We start from the raw sequence: 20,839 nt of genomic DNA on the forward strand, positions 1-20,839 counted from the left end.
ATATCCGCAGCAGCTCCACGCTAGCTCCACGCTAGGTCAGGCAGTTCCTATAGTAGGAGACTACACAGCGCTATTACAACAGGGCTGTTACCGTTGCAGTTTCCCCGCTTTCCTTTGAGCATCCCAACACTGAGTGGTATGCTCCTTCTGCAAGCATCCACTTTAGTACCTTGAGCAATGGAGATTAGTGAGCTTCTGTATGCCCTGGCTCAATTCTCTCCAATAACTGTCTATACCTAAGTCATTTGGCTGACAATAGAGCTTGGACCCCTAGGGCTAGGGCTGTCCACAGCATACACTGACTTGAGAATTTTGGAACTGGGTGGGGTGGGCAGGGCTTCCAGGCAAGCTTTGTGTACTTGTGGCACTGCCTGCTTGCCCCCAAAGTCCTCCCATGCCAGTCCCAATCCCTGGCACAGAGAGAAAGACATGTAGTGAGCAGCAGGGAGAAGCAGCAACGGAGGCCACATCTCAGTGATGGGGAAGACAGTTTCTCCTTTGTGAGGTTAGACTAGGACCTCTACTTGAAGAGCTGAGATGCAAATCTTCTTAAGCCCTGGTTGTCTCTGATTCTTTTTCAGCATGAATGAAAGGAGTCCCTGCTTAGGGCTTCTGCAGAGCTGTTTCCCTTAGGCTGTGTAAGAGGCTGACACTGTTCTCCATATAATGACACATTGTTATAGCTGTGGTTAAGCTGGGCTGGGAAAATGGAAAAGCCTAGCCTTCTCTTCTCCTCTTCCTTGCAAATGGCATCCTCATTGATCTCTGTGGCAGCTGACTTGGTCGAGGCATCTATAACAGAGAGCTGTGATTCCTGCTAGTATATTCATTCCACTCAGGTACCTAGAGCTTTGGACTATCATATACCATCTGAAAAAAGAGGCCAGGAGTCTTGCCTTGGTTTTCCTGTTCTGCTAAAGACTTGGGGCCTTTGAATTACGTGGCTTAGAAGTTCTTAGAATTCTGTGTCTCTAGGAGAGGATGCCTCCCCCTTTTCCAGTCAGAATCCCACAAGCTAGTTGTCTTTTCTGTCACTAGGAATTAAAATATAAATATATATTAAAAATTGCAGGGAGTGATTTTCAACTGTTTTCCATCCCAAATACACCTGAAAAACATAAAGACATTCACTAGTAACAGTGGCTTTTCACAGAAGGGGGTTTCAAAGTGGGGCAGAGGGGCCTCTCAGCATCTCCAGGAGGGGATGTGAGTCTGATCTGCCCCCTTATTTCTACTGAAAATCAGAACTGGCCAACAGAAGGAGAAGAGACCACCTCATTTGTACCAGGGGTTTCATAAAGGGATATTGGTCCATTTTCATTGAAAACAAACTAGGAGTTTGAAGACATGGATATCTAGGCATGTATGTGACTGTGTATGCATGTGCACACATGTGCATGTGGTGGCAGGTAGTTTTATAATGTGAGGGCAGAGGTGGTCCAGTAGCAGATGATGCCACAGCTCTTAGGACTTCTCCTTGTGGCAATGCACGTACTGCCTCTGTTGTGAGGGGAATGGTGATTTCAGTGCCATAGCGCTTAATGACAAATTAAGATGCTGGCAGTGCCCCATTCCCATGAGTCTCAGTGCCAGAGGCTGGTAGAGGAAAGAGAAAGGAAAGGAGGGAGTAGATGTCACCGTCCCAGAACTGAGCTTCTCTGCCCCACACTATCCTGGAGGTTTCAGGTGAATGGCTCCACTATTGGGACGAGCAGCCAAGATGTAGATGACATTCTCTCTTAGAAAGGTGGGCCAGTCCACAGATCTGCGGAGGCAAAGAACAGAATTGTGGTTGGGTATAGAGCCTGAAGACCCATGAAAGCCAATCCCAGTGGTAGCATGGCTTGGGCTAGACAAAACCCTCAAGGAGGCATGCCTCATGACTGATATGGTTAGAGCTGGCTGTGCTACAAAGCCAGCACATCAGCTGGCTGGCCCCAAAGACCCAGGGTCAAACGTGTCCTCTTGAAGCCTGGTCTCTAGTGTGGGCACTTGCTATTTTGGAGTGGCAGTAATAACACCTATGTGTGGGTGGAGGCTACATTCAGCAAGGTGAGGAGGTTCAGCTCACCTGGGCTCCTGCTCTGCAGGCAGCAGGACCTTATCCTGACTCTTGCTACTGCTGCTGGCTGGGCTGCTGTCTGCTATGGGACCCACGTGGCTGATGCTGTTAGGCACAAGGACATGTAGTTAGGAATGGGACAGCAAAAGGCCTGACCCCTCCCAAACTCCAGTGAACCCATGGACCTGAACATGCCTGTTCAGGCTTTTCTGACATGGAATAACACAGACTTCAGGGCAGAGGCTGTCCTACATACTGCCAATAGAAATCACTGTCTTCTACTTAGTGCACAGGAGGATCTTCTCCTGCCTATTGGCAGAAGGAAGCACCTGTTGCAATAACGACCATCAACATGGAAAAAGGAGGATGGAGGCTAAGTGGGGCAGCAGCTGGTAAGGAGCAGACCTGACACTACAGGAAGGAGCCTCTGCAGGGTGTTTGCAGAACCAGGAGTGCTGGGCACGGTGGCACTCTGCTTCACTGATGGTGCTCCCGCTACCCTGTGCCAGGAAGGTGGCTCGGGCTCGTTCCCTCTCCTTGACTGTCAGAAGCCTCAACAGAGAATTCTGGGGAAGAAGAGGTAAGTTAAGATCTTAAAAGTGAAAAATGTCTTGAAAGCTGTCAAACTATATGAGCCCCACCTCCACTACCTAAGCTCTGCCACCTTCCTCACAAGTTCCCAGAGCCCTTCTGGTATCCAAATACTTTCAGGGGAGTTCAGTACAAACCAGTCTTCCTCAGGCACTTTCCTTAGCTCTGGGTAGTGATCACTTGTCACTGGATGGAACTGTAACCCATTCCTGATACAAGTCTTTGCTCAGACCATACCTAGTGCTCCCCAAACCTAGTCCGGCATGCAACTTAGACCTCTGAAACTCAGTATCCCACGGACATACAACCCTGCTGCTCCTCACCTGGGGACGCAACTGCTGCAGAAGTAGGAGGGATTCATGGGACAAGAAGTCAGGCCACTCTACGATGCCCCGATGTTCAGGGTCCAAGGCTGCGAACTGGCGAGTTGCCTGCTCCTCTTGCTCATCACTCAGGGCCCTGTTACTGTCCCCCCGCTTTGCTGCTTGGTGGCGGTAACGCAGGAAGTCCTCCAGTGTCAGGGAACAATCTGTGGGAAGCACCTTTACTGGCCATACCCACCCTCCTTCAACCTTGGACACCTTCACTCACTCCAAGGCAACCCCAGTGCCCCACAGCCCAGTTTTTGCCTCCCACAGCCAGGGAAGTTCAGGGTAGCTGGGGTGAATGGGTGCCTCTGCTGGCCAACTCAGGAAAGGACTCATTTGCCCCTATTCCCCAAATCCCAGAAAGCTCTCTTCACAGTTCCCTAGAAAGGATGAAAGGGAAATCTGTTCGATCCTTCTCCTTCCTGGCAGCACTGGCTGGTCTTACCAGGGATGACTTTACACTGCTGAAAGGTCTCTGTAAGGCTGTACATCTCCTCTTCTGTAAGCAGTAAATTGAGGTTGTCCTGGAAGAGAAGACAAGTGGAGACAAGAAAAGCCAAGGCTCAAAAGGGATAGAAACAGTATTTCCGCTGGAAAGCAACTACAAGATCACCTATTACAGCCTCCCACACAATCAAAGATACTAAGGCCCTAGAAAGAGAAATGATTTGCTCTGAGTTGTCTAACTCTGGGGATGAATCTTCCCCAGAATCCAGATATCCTAACTCTGGCTGAGTCCCTTTATTAAAATATTGGCTTTTAACTTATCCCCTGAGCTAACCTAGGGATTTCTTGGAAGTGTCTCAGAAAGCTTCCTCAGGGCATAAGGGAGGCTACTGAGTACTCAAGGTTGTAAATCCCTAGCTCTTCCAACCAGAGATGCCTATATAATCCATTTTCTAAGTATCTGACTTTGTGTTAGGCTGTACTTAAAGTGCATTTTACTTCTAAAAACCAAATAAGTCTGCTTCTAGTAGGTTGTAGTGCTTTGAACAGCTCCATAATGGCTTTGAAAGTGATGGAATTACGGCAAGGCTCCTAAAGTCAAAGGAAATTTTTGAGACATGGTTTCACTTTGTAGTTGGCTGACCTGGGACTTGTTATGTAGACCAGGCTTGCTTCAAACTCACAGAGATCCACCTGCCTATGCCTCCTGAGTGCTGGGATCAAAGGTATGTGCCACCATGACTGGCTTGCAAATGATTTTTTAAGGGTGTCATAGCAGTTTTTATCAAATTCTTTGTAATAGTTGGTGAACTTTCCCTATAAACTACTAGCAAACAGAGGCAGATATCTCATCAGTATTCATTTGTGAGGTTTTAAATTTCTTTTTTTTTTTTGAGATACTACCTGTATCCCCAGCTGGCCTGTAACTCACTATGTAGACCAGGCTGGCCTCAGACTCACAGAGATTCACTTGCTGGGATTAAAGGCGTGAGTCACCATATCCAGCGTGAGATTTTAACTTTTTTTTTTTTTTTTTGGTCTTTTTGAGACAGGGTCTCCCTGTAGCCCCAGCTAGCCTAGAACTCACTATGTAGACCACACAGGCCTTGAACTCACAGAGATCTGCCTGCCTCTGCCTCCCAAGTGCTGGGACTACAGGCATGCACCACCATGCCCGGCTCTCCTTTTTAAAATGTATTTTGTTCTATGAAATTCAATGTTTAAAAAGTATTGCTCTTCAAAAAAAATTATCAAACAGAAACACACCTTGATTTCTGTTATTTTATTTATTACGTAGACCAGGCTGGCCTTGAACTCACAGAAATCCGCCTGCCTCTGCCTCCCGAGTGCTGGGATTAAAGGTGTGTGCCACCACGCCCGGCTGAGATTTTAACTTTTTAAAATTAATTTATTTTTATTTTATGCATATGAGTGTTTTGTGAGTGCATCACTTGCATTCAATGTCCCTGGAAGCCAGAAGAGGGCATGTGAGCCCTTGGAACTGTAATTATGGATGATGATTAGCCACTATGTGGGTGCTGAGAACTGAACCCCGGTCCTCTGCAAGAGCAGCCAGTGCTCTTAACTGCTGAGCCATCTCTCCATCCCCCATTTGTGAGTTTTATGAAGAACTCAAAATGATTCTTTCAATAAACACTTACTGAGCATCTTACATGTGTGGGACATGTCAGGTGCTCAATAAATGAGATACTTAGTGTGGCTGCAGCCTGTGAGAGAACACAGGAAGTGCAAAGAGGTGCAGAAACAGGTGTGGGACCTTATGCTCCTGACATTGTCAAATTTAGGAGAGCAGAACAAGGAAGGAGTTTAAAGTTAAGAAATAAGAACCAGAGCCAGACCTGCAACAGGCAAGGACTATGTCCTCTTTAATTTAGGAGAACACAGCAAAGGGCTGGTGTCTTGTCCATGGATACAGACAACACCAAACACAAGCAGAGCATTTTGGTTTTTATAGAGAGACTTTGCCGAATGCAGCTGCAGGAATTTGGTCAGTGTTAGGTGTCAGGTGTCCTTGGGGTACTTGAGGTTGACTCTGCAAACAGTCTCTGTAGTGATCAGGTGATAAGGCCAGGCTGCCAGAGCAGGCTATATCACAGCAGGAGTTAAGTGACCCCTATAACCAGTCTCTGCCAGCCAGGGAAGTGACCGGTTCAAAGGCCAAACCTCCAATTTGGGCCATTTGGCTACCCTGAGGAATTTATGTAAGGAAGCTTATGACTCTCCTGCAATTTATACATTCTATCAGACATGCCTTTGGCTCAGGCCCCTTCATGTGGGCTTTATTCTAAGGGCAAAGGGGAGGCACAGAAAGGTTTCTAGGTAGGAGGTGTCATGGCCAGATCTCTAACTACTGTAGAAAAAATGAATTAGAGGAGAAATTCTGGAGGTATGGAGAACAGCTAGGTGGCTGTTACAATGATAGTAAGAAAAACAGGTGACTAAACTCAGACACAGAATGGAAAAAGAGCGAAGTGAGAGACATTAGAGGTCGAGTCAGCAGAACCAGGTGACTTTGAGGGAAGAGGGTGAGGAAAGAGCTGGGATTGGTAAACTGGTAGATATTACTATTCACAGGGGTAAGGAATGGAGGAAGAACAGGTTTAGGGAGAAGGATGGGCTCATTTGGGGGCATTCAGAGCATGAAGTGCTGGAGAGACATGAAGATAGATGAGCCTCTGAGACAGGAAATTTAAATCTGGACACAGATATGGGAGTCATTAGTGTTTAGATAGTTTGTAGGGTAAAAGTCACTCAGAGAATGTACACAGTGAGAAAAGAATGTTCACAATAGAATCCTGAGAACTTGCAGCATTTAGAATTGAAACAAATCAAGGCCACTGAGAAAAAATGGACAGAGAAGAAGGCTGGAAGAGACTCAATGAGAAGAAGGTATTAGATGGAAACCAAGTGTGGTGGTTTGAATGCGAATGTCTCCCCATAGGCTCCAAGTATTTGGACATTTTGTCCCTAGTTGGTGGCACTGGTTTGGGAGGTTTTAGGAGGTGTGACCCTGCTGGAGAAAGCATGTCATGGGGGTGCACTTGAGAGCTCTTAAGCCTTGTCAGATCTCCAGTCACTCTCTACTTCCTGTGCCTGCTTGCAGATGTGAGCACTCAGCTTTCTGCTGTGGCTATCTCTGCTGCCATGCCTCCCCTACCACTATGGACTGTAAGACAAACTCTTCATGTCCTTGGTCATGGTGTTTTATCACAGAAACAGAAAAGTAACTAATACAGAAGTTGGTACCAGAGAGTGGGCTGTTGCTGTGAAGAACCTGAACATGAGGCTTTGGGCGGAATGTGGAAGACTTTGGAAGTTTGGACTAGAAAAGTGGTTGAATGTTGTAAGCAGAGCTTAACAGGCCACTCTAGTAGGAGCCTGGAAGAAAGCAGTGCTGAGAACAAAGTAGTTCCAGAGGGAAATAAGGACTTAAGCAGCAACTGAGATGTTTTGGCAAAGGGTTCAGCTACCTTCTGCCCAAAACCTAAGAGTTTGCATGTTGAAAAATAATGGACTAATTTCTTTGGCAGAGGAAATTTCAAGACAGCCTAAAAGAACTGGTGGCATGGCTATTAATGGTAAATGTTATGCAGATCTACAGTGAAAAAGAACAAATGGGGCAGAAGGAATTACAAAGTGTACAGTTTGGAGAGAAACAGAACACTAGGAAGATTAATGTTGGAGCCAAGTCATGTGCAGATGGAAAGGCTCTCTTTGATAAGGAGATTAGAGTGATTAAGAAGAAGCCTACAGCTTTGCACTTAAACAATGGAAAAAGTATCTACAGGGCAAGACCACACTCAGCTAAGCCTCCAACTTGTGAAAGGAAAATGCCAGAGGGGTTTTCTGCTCCTAGAAAACCACAGCATAGAAAAGCTGCTAATGTGGATGAAGCAGGCCAGGGTTCATTCCAGGCTGGCAGTCAAACTTAGCATATCTTTCACATGGTACTGGCTTTAGAGACATAAAAGAAGCAAGAGTGAAAGGGTCACTGGTTCTTCCTCTGTGGATTCTGAGAGCCACTGAGGCCAGGTAGCATGCGTTGGGACACTCCTGCATAAAGAAGGCCCCGACAGGCCATTGAGCGAAGCTGTGAAGGTGAAGCCTGGTTGACAGTGGCAATCCCAAGATGCTGGAGATGCCAGAGCTATGAGACATCTGCCAAGGAATGCTGCACACAGGGAGTGGTACCAGCCCAAGAGAGAGAGTCCCTAAAGTTGGGCATGGAGCTACTGGATTTGGTTGTCTGCCCTGCTGTTTTTCACTCTTGTTTTGGTCTTGTAGCTCCTCAGTATGTCCCCATTCCTTCCTTTTGGAATGGGAATGCGTATTTGGTTCCACTGTATGTTAGATGTATATAATTTGTCTTTTGATTTTATAGGGGCTTACAGTAAAGAGATTGCCTTGAGTCTCAGAAGAGATTTTAGATTGTGGACTTTTGAATGGTACTGAGACTAGTAAAGACTATGGGGGACTTTAGAAGATGTACCAAATGCATTATACACACACACACACACACACACACACACACACACACATTCTTTTTTGGTCTTTTTGAGACAGGGTCTCCCTGTAGCCCCAGCTGTCCTGGAACTCACTATGTAGACCAGGCTGGCCTTGAACTCACAGAGATCTGTCTGCCTCTGCCTCCCAAGTGCTGGGATTAAAGGCGTGTGCCACCACGCCCGGCTGCATTTTATATTTTATATGGTCATGAGCCTATGGGGACCAGGGAGTGGAATGTGGTGATTTGAATGAGAATGTCCTACCATAGGCTCCAAGTAGTTGGACATTTTGCCCCCAGTTGGTGGTGCTGTTTTGGGAGGTTTTAAGAGGTGTGGCCTTGTTGGATGGAGGAAGTACCTCACTGGGGGCAGGCTTGGAGAATTCTTAAGTCTTGCCCGATTTCCTGTCTCCCTCTGCTTCTTGTGCCTGCTTGGCTTTCTGCTCCGACAACCTCTGCCCTCAGGTCTCCCCAGCCATTATGGACTCTAATCCCTCTGGAATCATAAGCCAAATAAACTCTTCCTTCTATAAGCTGCCTTGGTCATGGTGTTTTGTCACAGCAGCAGAAAGTAGCCAATGCACCAAGCAGACTGTTGCAGAATGCAGGAAGTAGGGATAACCAAGCAAAGACTATCGCACAAGGCAGGTGATGCTAAGGATGGCAGAGCAGTTGTGGTGGAATTTTACTGCTTTGAGAATTTTTTCTCCAGTTTCTATATGTTGTAATAAATTCCAGAAGACTAAGAAAAAGAGGGGGCCAGGTGTGGTGGTGCATTCCTTTAATCCCAGGACTCAGGAGGCAGAGGCAGGTGGACCTCTGTGAGATTAAGGCCACCCTGGTTTACATAGTGAGTTCCAGATTAGTTTAGGCTACAGGGAGACCCTGTCTCAAAAAAAAAAAAAAAAAAAAAAAAAAAAAGAAAAGAAAAAGAGGAGGTAATAAGGAAGCACTAAATACTTTACCCAGAAAGGTTGAATAAGAAGATTCTTGAAGCCAGGATGGTGGTACATGCCTTTACTCCTTTAATCCCAGCACTTGGGAGGCAGAGGCAGGTGGATCTCTGAGTTCGAGGCCAGCCTTGTCTACATAGCAAGTTCCAGGCCAGTAGGGACTACAGGAGACCCTGTCCAAAAAAAAAAAAAAGAAGATACTTGGAAATTAGGACACCACTAGTGACTCAGTAAGAGCCAATTCAGCAGAATGATGAAGGCAGGGGTCAGACTGTAAGGGCTGAGAAGTCAGAAGGAGATAAGGAAATTCTCCTAAGAAGTGTGCTTGTGAAAGGAAGAAAAAGAAAGGGATGAATTCGGAAGAAATATTTGCATAAATGCTGGTAGAAGGTGGTGGTAACCATGGTAGGACCATAACAGCTGGGAAGGAAGCACTGTATTCCTGAGAGATAGGAAAGAGATTCATGCAACCCAGTCCCATGTTGGGAGCACACTGGTGCAAACAGAGTTGCAGTGAGTGAAAGGCTGGTATTCTGGTGGCAGTGAGTGTGTATATAAGAGGGGTGGGGAAGAAGGGGAGGGAAGGAGGAGGGAAGTGAGGGGTGGGGAACATGGGGAGGGAGAACTACTACTAAAGAACAATGTGGAGCAGGGTCTGCTGTGGTGTACTTTTGGGGGAAGGTATTTCATTAACTGGAAATAACTGTTCCATACTTCATTTTATGGATTAGCCATAGACAAAGAGAGTTAGAAAGTAGCATGTGTCTGCTTTCTTCTAGGCAGTCAGAAGAGGACGATTATTAGACCCTCCTTACACCAAAATAGAGAACAACGATGACATCGATGCAGGACAACCCAGCAAAGGGAAGACCTGAATTCTATTCCGGTATGGTGATAAATGGATATGAATCTGGCTTTCAATGGAAACATTAGATCCCTCCATTAAAAGTTGGAAGGCATTTATATATAGTCTGCAAAACTCTGAATCAATACGAGTGTTCCTACTTAATTCACATCATGATCACTTCAGGGATGAAGAACAAATGCTTCTAACAGTCAGGTAATAGGTCAAGTGAGGATCACAGGACCAAGCAGTTTTCCTGTGATAGAATCTACCTCTACTTGAAGCAAGATGTTAGAGATCTCAGGTTAGTTCTTCAGATGAGTGTGATGAATGACAGCTATAGTTTAGAGAAAGCATTGCTTTAAGCAGAACTATGCTTGATGTTAGGCCTCACCCTATTCAGTCTATCCCTACATCTGTGGTTCTCAATTGAGGGTGGTGTTTCTCCTTCCAGGACATACCTGGCAATGTCTGGAGGCATTTAAGTTGTTACAACTGGGCCCGTGTGCTATTGGCATATTTTGTTAAGGACCCTATAATATACCCCACATCAAAGAATTATCTAGTTCTAGAACCCTTGAGCATACTAGTAGGTACTTTAGGTTACTGTTTAGAAACAAGTGTTTTTAAGACCGGGCCTCTGGGAAAAGTGCTAGGTTTTCTGCTGAGCAGTAGCTCACTGCCATGCAATCCAGACTTACACAGTAGTGGCAGCTCCAGCCTGTTTCTGTATGAGCCATCTCGGTCACCTCTGCTGCACTGTCTCCTTGGAGGTAGCCCATACGGCGCAGGCAACCATCATGGAAAACCCTGGTGCAGATTCTGCATGGGAAGAGGCTCTCAGCTGTCCAGACTTCGCAGATGTCACACATCTCATCGTTGACAACCTGGTAGGAATGAATAGGGATTTGAAGATGCAGATAACAAGGTCCTGTGGCTGCTACGTGGGCTGGGTCTCTCTGAAGCCACTTTCAAGGTACTAGAGCTTTCTTCCTGGTAGATGAGAACCAGGGAACCTTTCTAGGTCTGCTCAGGTCTTTGTGACTGTTTCTGAACAGGGACACTATTGGTATTTTACAGAGAATAATTTGCTACGAGTGACTGACCCAAGCATTATATGACATTTAATATCCCTAGTTTCCTTGGCACCAAATAGCAGTAGAAACCCCCAGCCACTGTGACTTTGCCCAACCCCTCCAATTGCCTCCTAGGGGCATTTGGAAAATGCCCCTACAGAGGTCAGTCCTGTCTGTGGTTGAGAACCCACTGATGACAGGATTAGCATAAAACCTACCATGCTATCATTCCTTAACACCCAATAGTAAAACTCTTTCACTGTGACTAATTCAAGATTTAACTAATGTTATTCCTGTGGAGTATTTTTCTCTTTGTGGTGCTGGGGATGGAAAACAGGGCCTTGAACATGCTAGACCAGGACTGTATCACTAAGACATGTCTCTAGCGCTTTTGTAGGAAAAGGACTGCTCTGGTCTCAACTCCATCTTTCTGGTTTTGCATCTCACTTCAGCTAGGTTTTCCTGTCCTGCTCCTTGATCCTTAGAAAGGCTAAGACAGGAGGCTCCTGCTTTAATAAAACACTCACAGGTTCGCGGGGGTCCAAGCGGATATCTGGAGGTTTGTCATCATCCAGCTTCCGGGTGGGGCGGATGAAGGCAGGGGGTGTAAATCGACTGGTCCTGTCAAACTCCTCAGGCTCAACTCCACGCCCATCTCGGAGCCGCTCCCAGGCTGCACGGTTGATACTGCTCTCTTCCTGGACCACTGGGACATTTGTCTCCACTTCTTTCTCCTCCTGCACTTCCTGCACAGAGCCTTCCACAGTGCCACGGCGAGATCCTGGTATTTCACCCACACGTCTGATGGAAGGCCTGTCCCGCAGCCCATCTTTGAAGGCTGACACAGCCAGGCTCACCTTTTGCACCTGCTCTACTGTCTGCCGCTTGGACATCAACACCCCCATGGTTCTGTGGACAAAATCAGTATAAACCATTCATGGAAGAGTCAAGTACCATTAAACAGTGACCCCTCCTCTTAGTAGCCAGGCAGAATGGGGAGAGCACAAACTAAGAAGTCAGGAAACCTTGGTTCTGCTTCTGATTGGCCATGTCATTTTGGTTTTTCCACCTATAGGATCAGGGCTATGTGTTCAGCCCACTTCACAGGGCTGTCATGAGACTAACATAAGAAAAGGAACCTGCCGGGGGGGGGGCTGGAGAGATGGCTCAGCACTGGCTGCTCTTATGGAGGACCTGGGTTTGAGTCCCAGCACCCACATGGCAGCTAACAACCTTCTGTAACTACAGTTCCAGGGGATCTGATGCCTCCTTCTGATCTCCACGGGCAATGCATGACAAGGGTGCACGTACACACACACGCAGGCAATATGCTCATATACATAAAAACATAATAAAAGAAAAAAAAGGAAATAATCTTGGTCTGGAAATACAGCTCAATAGTAGAGGGCTTGCATAGCCTGTACAATGGCCAAGTTTGAATGCAAACACACACACAAGAAAAAAGAGAAAAACATAGCTGAATAGTACTTAACTAAGCGAAATAACATCTCTGTCTTCTTTACTATCTGAAAGCCACTTTGATCAAGGGGCCTCAGGTTTCTGCTACTTTGAGATAGTTTGATAAATTGCAAATCTCGAGTTTTTCCTTTTTTTTTTTTATACGTATGCGTGTATTGCCTGTATGTAGGTAAGTGCACCTGTGTCGTGCAATGCCCACGGAGGACAGAAGAGGCTGTCGGATCCCCTGGGACTGGAGTTATGGACAGTTGTTAGCTGCCATGTGGGTGCTGGGATTCGAACCGAGGTCTTCTGCAAGAACAACCAGTGTTCTTAACTGCTGAGCCATCTCTCCAGCCCAAGTTTTTCCTTTTTCAAAAGTAGGTTTAACACATTTCAGGCCCCCTGATGAAAGGAAAGCACCTTCAGAAAGTACTGTGCACAGTCTTTACAGAGTGATCTTCACTTATTAAGTGCTGGCTACTTTTCAAGCCAGAGTGAATGAACTTCTATTTTTATTTCATTTTTAAAAATTATTTTATTATTTTTAGTTTATGTATATGTATATCGCCTGAATGTAAGTGCACTGGTATCGTGCAATGCCCGCAGAGGTCAGAAGAGAGCACTGGATTCCAGGTCAGAAGAGGGCATTGGATTCCCTGGAACTGGAGTTACAGATGGTTGCTAGCTGCCATGTAGGTGCAGGGAATTGAACTGAGGTCCTCTGCAAGAGCAACCAGTGTTCTTAACTGCTGAGCCATCTCTCTAGCTCCATGAACTATTTGGTTTTTTTTTTTTTTTTGTCTTTTTGAGACAGGGTCTCTCTGTAGCCACAGTATACCTGAATTTGCTAGGGAGACTAGGCTGGCCTTGAACTCAGAGATCAGGCTGCCTCTGCCTCTTGAAGTGCTAGGATTAAAGGTGTGCACCACCACACCTGGATACGAACTTCTATTTTTAGAAGACTCCTGAACCAGATAGTCAGGAAACTCTGCCACCCTTATATATGTGATTAAGGTCAGAGACCTCTCTGTCCCCTCTTTATGGGTCTTTCTCATAGACAACTGACCTATTCAAGCTTATGGTAGGTACCTTTCACTCTTCTAAGACTCTTAATATCACTATCTCATATTTTCATCTTTGATTTTCTACCCTGTTCAAGAAGGTCCCTAACCATCCACAGGTTAAAAAAAGGTTACTAACCTGTCCTCTTCAGAACCACAATATAAGCATTGGAAAATTAGGCCATGACATGGCACATCTGCAAAGCTGCTATACTTCCTAGTCTGAGAAGCCATACAGGAAGTCAGCTGAAGAATGCTTGTTCTATATAGAGCACAGTCCATTCTAACCTCACCTTCAACCCTTATTGAATAGTATGATGTTCAAGGAACTACCTATTATAAGAAACAGAATAAACCTCACCACTCAAGCATTTTTAACATCAGAATTCAAAGAAGTCAAAACGAAACTCTGGGAGTACTTAAAAGTAGAGTGAGACTGGATAAACAAATGTCATTTATCCATACAATGGAATGTTCTACCTATTTGACTATTTCAGTATGAAATGAAGTACTGACATATGCTAGACATGGATGAGCCTTGAAAGGAAATAGTCATGTAAGAGCACAAGTCCTATGATTCCATTTATATGAACTGTATAGTAAATCTAGGGAAAGAAAGTAGATTAGTGCTTCCCTAAGTCAGAGGAGAGGACATGATTGCTAATGGGTATGGGCTTTATTTTGAGGGCAACAACGAAATTCTAATGTTAGAGTGTGGTGATGGGTGCATAAATGTGAATATGCTAAAAATAATTAGTTCTACACTTTAAATGAGTAAATTTTATGGGAAATTATATAGCTATAAGGCTATTTCTAAAGGTTAAGAAAAGCATGAGACTACTACTGGGTCACAGAGATGGGGGGAAGTTTATTTGGGGGGAAGGGTGACAGTGGAAAAGAAAAGAGGTAGAGACGATTAGAAGGCTACTCTTAACAGTCCAGGCAAGGAGAGGTTTAAACTGAAGTGATGAAAGGAGGAATGCCACTGAGTGTATTTGTCACCATGGAAACCGAATTAGAGAACTTTAGGAATAAATGGATAACTAATTGGATAAAGAATAAAGAGGTAGAGGACAGTTTTAAATTGACTTAACTAAAAGAATGGTAGTGCCAGATTGGGAAATAAGAGGAATAATTGGATTTTGTGCATGGTGGACTAAGGGTATCTCTGGGGATAGTCAGGTACATTGATTTCAGCATACAGCTTTTCCTTTGGCTTTTTACAACTTAGGATAGAATCCCTCACGTCTGTCCTTTCACCATGACTTACGAGACACTGTATGTTCTGGCCTCCCTTCTTCTGTGCTCCAACTCCACTAGCCCCACTTTAACCTTTCTTTTCATGCTCCCTCTATTTCTGGGAACTCTGAACACCCCTCCCCTGACAGCTGTCTGCTTGTCTTTCTAGCTTGTCATGCAGCATTTCTCTGGGGAAGCACTGCTGACTTCAGTCCAGACTGGAATGCCCGAGGAACCACACGTTTTCGCTCTGGAGCACCTATTTCCTCATCAGATATTTAATAGGGTGATTATTTGATCAATGTCAACTCCCTCTGACTGTTTCACTTGGCATGGTACTTACCTCCAGCCTACCACAGTATCTAGAACAGAACAGATGCTGAATAAACATTTTCAAAGACAGACATGGTGACCCCTGCCTGTAATTCCAGTACTCAGAGGACTGAGGCAAAACAACTGCTGTGAGTTCAAGGCCAGCCTGAGCTACAGAGATCTTGTCTCAAAAAGTAAAATGCTTGCTATGCAAGCATGAGAATCTGACTTAGATCCCCAAACATCCACACAAAATGTTAGGTGTGGTGGCAGAACCAGAGACAGGCAGATCTCTAGAGTTTGTTGGCCAGCAAAGCTAGCTTAATATGCAAGCTGCAGGTCCCAGTAAGAGACCCTGTCTCAAAAAACAAGGTGGATGGCTCCTGAGGATGACACCCAAAGTTGACCTTTGCCCCATACACATGCACATATATTTACATACACACAATTGCACAAAACCCAAACCAAACTTTTCAATTGCCAAGTCTTGCTTTTTCAACAAGGCCTTACTATGTAACAAACCTAATGACAGCCATATTTCCTTCCCAGAAATATAGCTTGCACGTACCACAGTTGTGCAAATTTTTACCCTGCCATTTATTGTTACCAAGGAAACCCATATTCTTGAATTTTATAAACTGATAAGGAAAGATCTGCTGCTTCCATTTGTAAATTTGTTTATAAATTGAAGTAAAATACTCAAAGAATAAAAAAATTTTTAAAGTGATGTATAAAACTTTTAAAAAACAAGCCAGACATGCTGGCACATGCTTTTAATCCCAGCAGAGGCGGAGGGAGGTGGATCTCTGTGAGATCAAGGCCAGAGTGGTCTACATAGAGAATTGGAGGCCAGCTGGGTCTACAGGAAAACCCTGTCTCAAAAACAAATCCCACCCCCTGAAGAAAAACCAACTAAAAATATTTACTTTGAATCAGTAACTGTCTTACAGGGTGGTGGCAAAGGTTTATTGAAAATGTATAGAAAACCATGCCTCAGCAGACAATGAAAATAAATTGTTATTTAAAAATCCTTTCTTCCCTTCAATTAAAAATAAATATTGGGGGATGGAAAGACGGTTGTTAAGAGCATATACTACTCTTGCAGAAGACCTGAGTTTGGACCCAGCACCTACATCAGGTGGCTCACAACCACCTGTAACTCCAGCTCCACAGGATTGGATGCCTTCTGGCATCCAGAGGCACCTGCACTCACATGCACATACACATACAAATAAAATCTTTTAAAGAGATGCTTTCCTCCTAATAGTATAGTATGGAAATAGCTATGGGACAGTACAAGGGAAGACTAAAGAACATGAAAAGCATCAGGTGTGTGTATTACTGTGGAAAGACGTTCAAAATATACAAGCATATTAATGAAAAGATGCTGTCATGATCTAATTTTTAAAGAATACAATGGTGCTGGGCGTGGTGGCGCACGCCTTCAATCTCAGCACTTGGGAGGCAGAGGCAGGTGGATCTCTGTGCGTTTGAGGCCACCCTGGTCTACATAGTGAGTTCCAGGACAGCTGGGGCTACAGGGAGACCCTGTCTCAAAAAGACCAAAAACAAAAAAAATACAATGGCATATTTTTCATCTTCATTACTTTCCAGTTTTCCTGCACTATACATTATATCTATTTGCCTATCTATATCTCCTAGAATTGGCAGCCTGACTTGTTTTAGTCTGGGATCTGTTGTTCTATGACCTAGAATACAATTTTATTGTTTTAGGCTTCAGGTTCCTATCTATTGAAGACCATGTTTGGGGAACGTATTCTCGGGCATTTAGAACAGTCATGTTCTTTTACAAGCCCAAGGGACCTCATGAGGGCATCCAAAGTCAAGGAGGTAGTGTAGAGGATAGCATATGCTAAAGTTGGACAGTAGGGTTCTGGAAGAGAATGGCCCTATAATTTCCAGACTGTTGCCCCAACTTTCTCATGGGCAATGGCTGTACTCTATGGTTAGGCAGGAAGGTTCCCCTGAGGCATACCAAGAGGGAGAACGCAAAATTGACACACAACTCTTCACCACATATTTTCATTATGAGCAATTACATTTTCCAAAACCACTAGATGTTCCTTAGACTCCTTGAGTAGGATGTTTTCCAATTTTTAAAATGTAATTCATTAACTGATTAATATTTTGTGGCGCTGTAGATGGAACCTAAGGTCTCATGAATGTTAGGTGAGCATTCTATTACTGAGTCATATCCTAATCCATTTTTTTTATTGTAACACAGAGTAAGAGGTCTGTTTTATGAGAAAATCCTGTGCATGTATTTGGGGAGCTGTAATTGAACCTGAAGTTTGGGAATAATGCTTTTATTATATGTGATGGTTCCTGATATTTTATTTTAGTTAATTAAAACTACCCTAAAAATGACTCTTTACAATGATTTCAAGGACACCTAATGGATGTAAAAATGCAACTTAAGAGTCTATCTAGCCTTAGGATCATTAAAAACTTTATTAGTGCATATTGTGTACAAAATAATGGATTCCGTTATGATTTTTTCCTACATGTACTTTGGTCATATACACTCTCCATTTCCCTCTCTCCCTCCACTGGTCACTGTCCTCCATAACCCTTTCTCTGTCCATTGGTCACCCTCCTCTTCATAGTCCCCTTCTACTTTCGTGTCTTTCTTTTTTAAAATCTAGATTTTTAAAAAATGCAATATCCATCTAAGTCCTTCCTATTTTGCTTTACTTGATGATCTCTAGTTCTATTCATTTTCCTGCAAATGATATTTCACTCTGCCTTATGGCTGACTAAAATCCCATTGTATATAAATACATTTTCTTTGTTTCATATTTTTGGTTTTGAGTCAGGGTCTTACTATGTAGCACTGGCTGGCCTGAAACTTGTTATATAGACCAGGCTGGTCTTGAACTCACAGAGATCCACCTGCCTTTGCCTCCCAAGTGCTGGATCAAAGGCAGGTGCCCAGCCCACATTTTCTTTATCCATTTATTTGTTGATAGGCATCCCTTAACTTGACTACTGTGATTAGTGCCACAATAAACATGGGTGTGCAGGTATCTCTATTTTCTTGTTTGTTTTGAGTCAGGGTCTGTGTAGCCCAGGCTGATCTGAATGAAACTCACTATGTGTATACCCAAGGCGGACCTTGAACTCAGGATTGTCCTGCCTCAGCCTCCTGAATGTAGGCATTCACATTCAGGCATATTTCACTATGCCTGGCTCAGGTATCTCTACTGTAGTCTGATTTAGATTCCTTCAGAGAGACAGACAGACAGACAGATACACACACACACACACACACACACACACACACACACATCCAGGAATGGTATAGTCTGATAATATGGTAGTCTTATTGTCTTATTTTTATTTGTTTATTTATTTTTGGTGGAATCTCCACTTATCTCCATAGTGATTTGAACTGAAAACAGTGGTATTCAGTCAGTCCAAGTCATTGTGGAGATAAATATGGAGATTCCAGCCCCATAGCATTGCCAGAATTTGTTAACTGGGGTGAAAAGGGACAAATCTCTGCAGTTTTTATTTGTATTTTTCTGATGACTAAGGACAGCTAACAGTTCTTTTTCATGTATTTGTCATTTAAACTTCTTTTGAGGATTATATGTTCCATTTGTTTTTTAAATAAAGACTTCTACTTTAAAACTTTTTCCCTTGGCAGTGCTGGGATTGGACTGAGGGCTCTGTGTTGCTGCTCAGGCACATTATCATACTATTCTTTTGGTAAAGACGGTCACCTATAAACACAAGGGTATAAGAAAAGCTCTGCTCTTGATGGATGTTGTGACAGTTAACTCAAGCTTTTCTGGAGTCTGTCTGGTGGAAGCCTACAAGAGATAGTCTGCTACTAACATATCTTTGATAAAGAAAGCCCACCTATAATGGGACATGAGAAAGTCTTGAATGAATACAGTTGGCTTTGAAAAAAGAAGACAGGGCCAGGACTGAAGGAATGCAGGTGTATTCTAGAAGCTGGAAAAGGCAAGGAAACAGACCTACCCTTGGAGCATCCAGAGAGCGATGCAGCCCTGTGATAACTCGATTTTAGTCCAGTGAGACTGTGTTGGATTATTGACTCTAAGAATCGCAAGATAATAAATTTGTATTTTAAAAGGGAAAAGAAGATGGGAAAAAAGGGAGGGAGAGGAGAAGAAATGAATGAAGGGACTCTAAGAATCGCAAGATAATAAATTTGTATTTTAAAAGGGAAAAGAAGATGGGAAAAAAGGGAGGGAGAGGAGAAGAAATGAATGAAAGAAGAAAGGAAGAAACGGAGGGAGGCAAAACTTGCTCTAACCACAGACTGATCTTTTTTGAACTGTGGGGATTCACTGAGGCATTTTTAAGAACAATGAGAAGAGGGTACAAACAATTTCAACAGGAAACTACTGAATAACTTACAAAATATAAAAAAGAAGGAAATTGATTTCATTTTTTAAACACAAAGATAAAAGCAGTGATTCCCAAATGGTGAATTAGCTCGATTCTGGGGCAGGTAGAAGCGGGGGAGAGGTCACAAACTTCGGGAGAGAAATGAGTGGATTGAAACTGCACACCAATTACAACATATGTTTATGTTTGTAAAACAAACAGTAAAAACCATCAATTTGGGGGGGGAATCGGTATAATACAGACTACAAAACCGTAGAGCCTGGTTTCTGTGGGGGGCATATGGAGTATTCTAGCTCTCAAAATAGGTAGGAGGAGCCTCTTCTTAGACGGTCTATCAGAAGTTTTAGGGAACAGTTATAAGATTTTCACATTTATTAGAGAGAAGGCATTGACAGAAAACAAAGTTCAGAAACTCTTATGTGGAGATCTGGAAAAAACACACTAAATTCACTTTGCCAAGAATGATTCACCAGGAGAAAACAGTATACATTCAGTTCTTTTGGGCTTCTTCAGATGATGGAATGAGACTGCAGGAAGTTCAGCCAGTTAGGATTCTCTAAGTGAACCAACTGCTAACAGTGTATCAGCAAACGAAACACAGGTACCTTGTTATACTCTCTAGTTCTCCTTCAACTCACTGCTACTGTTAGGATACTATTTTTATTCTCTATAAGGATATCAAGAATCACCATTAAGCTAGCTCAATTATTCATGATGTCACTGAAATAGTTTTGGGAATTCATCCTTAGGGGAACATAAAATTTTTAAAAATTTATTTTACGTGTATGAATGTTTTGCTTGCATGCATGTAAGTATGCCACATGCATGCAATGACCAAGGAGGCCAGAAGAGGGCACTGGAGCTCCTGGAACTGGGATTTCCAGTGGTTGTTAGCCACCATGTGGGTGCTGGTGACTGAACCCAGGTCCTTTGCAAGAGCAGCCAGTGCTCTTAACCACTGAGCCACCTCTCCAGCCCCCTTAGGGGAACTTTTATGAAGACTGAAGCTGACACTCACCAGCAAAACAATCAAATATAAAAAATGAGTAATATTTTGCTCTTTACCACTGGTTCTTTGAGAACAGCTATTCCTTTTGCTTGAGATGGTTCAATTTTCTAGATCATGTTATGCTTCTAAGGGCAGAAAATGTAGACTAGAACCATTAAAAGGAAACCATGAAAATCCAAACAAGACCGCAAGTCTTTTTTTTCTTTTTAATTTGGTTTGCTTTTTCTCATCATTTTGAAATGACATAGCTTTGATGCGACTGTGAGGACACAAGAGAATTAAGCCATAAGAATAAGGCTAAATCTCTTAATGCTTAATGAAGTGGACTAAATCTGTCTAGAAAAGACACCTTGATTAAAAGCCAGTGATCTGAAATAGCCAAGAAGTACACCTGTGGCGCTTGAGAAATTAACACAATCAGCTCTAATTTCTAAAGAAACAAGTGGTACTGATTAGTGATGGGTAAAAACAATGCCTGGTGAGAAAATCC

The 20,839-nt window shown here is 43.7% G+C and overlaps 1 protein-coding gene across 2 annotated transcripts in view; it reads right to left on the reverse strand.

The window, feature by feature from the left end:
• Positions 1–20,839, reverse strand: part of Phf24 (PHD finger protein 24) — a 28,803-nt gene continuing 7,964 nt past the window's right edge. For both annotated transcript variants that reach the window (XM_008842420.1, XM_008842421.1), the window contains exons 2-8: positions 11,394–11,775; positions 10,492–10,677; positions 3,467–3,545; positions 2,977–3,182; positions 2,468–2,628; positions 2,072–2,167; positions 1–1,765 (exon numbers count right to left, since the gene is read on the reverse strand). In XM_008842420.1, coding sequence (XP_008840642.1) covers positions 1,669–1,765; positions 2,072–2,167; positions 2,468–2,628; positions 2,977–3,182; positions 3,467–3,545; positions 10,492–10,677; positions 11,394–11,771 — 1,203 coding nt within the window. In that variant the 5' untranslated portion in view covers positions 11,772–11,775 and the 3' untranslated portion in view covers positions 1–1,668. The remainder of the gene's footprint in view (positions 1,766–2,071; positions 2,168–2,467; positions 2,629–2,976; positions 3,183–3,466; positions 3,546–10,491; positions 10,678–11,393; positions 11,776–20,839) is intronic.

The sequence above is a fragment of the Nannospalax galili genome, unplaced genomic scaffold, assembly GCF_000622305.1.
Source record: "Nannospalax galili isolate Female #2095 unplaced genomic scaffold, S.galili_v1.0 scaffold341, whole genome shotgun sequence".
NCBI lineage: Eukaryota > Metazoa > Chordata > Mammalia > Rodentia > Spalacidae > Nannospalax > Nannospalax galili.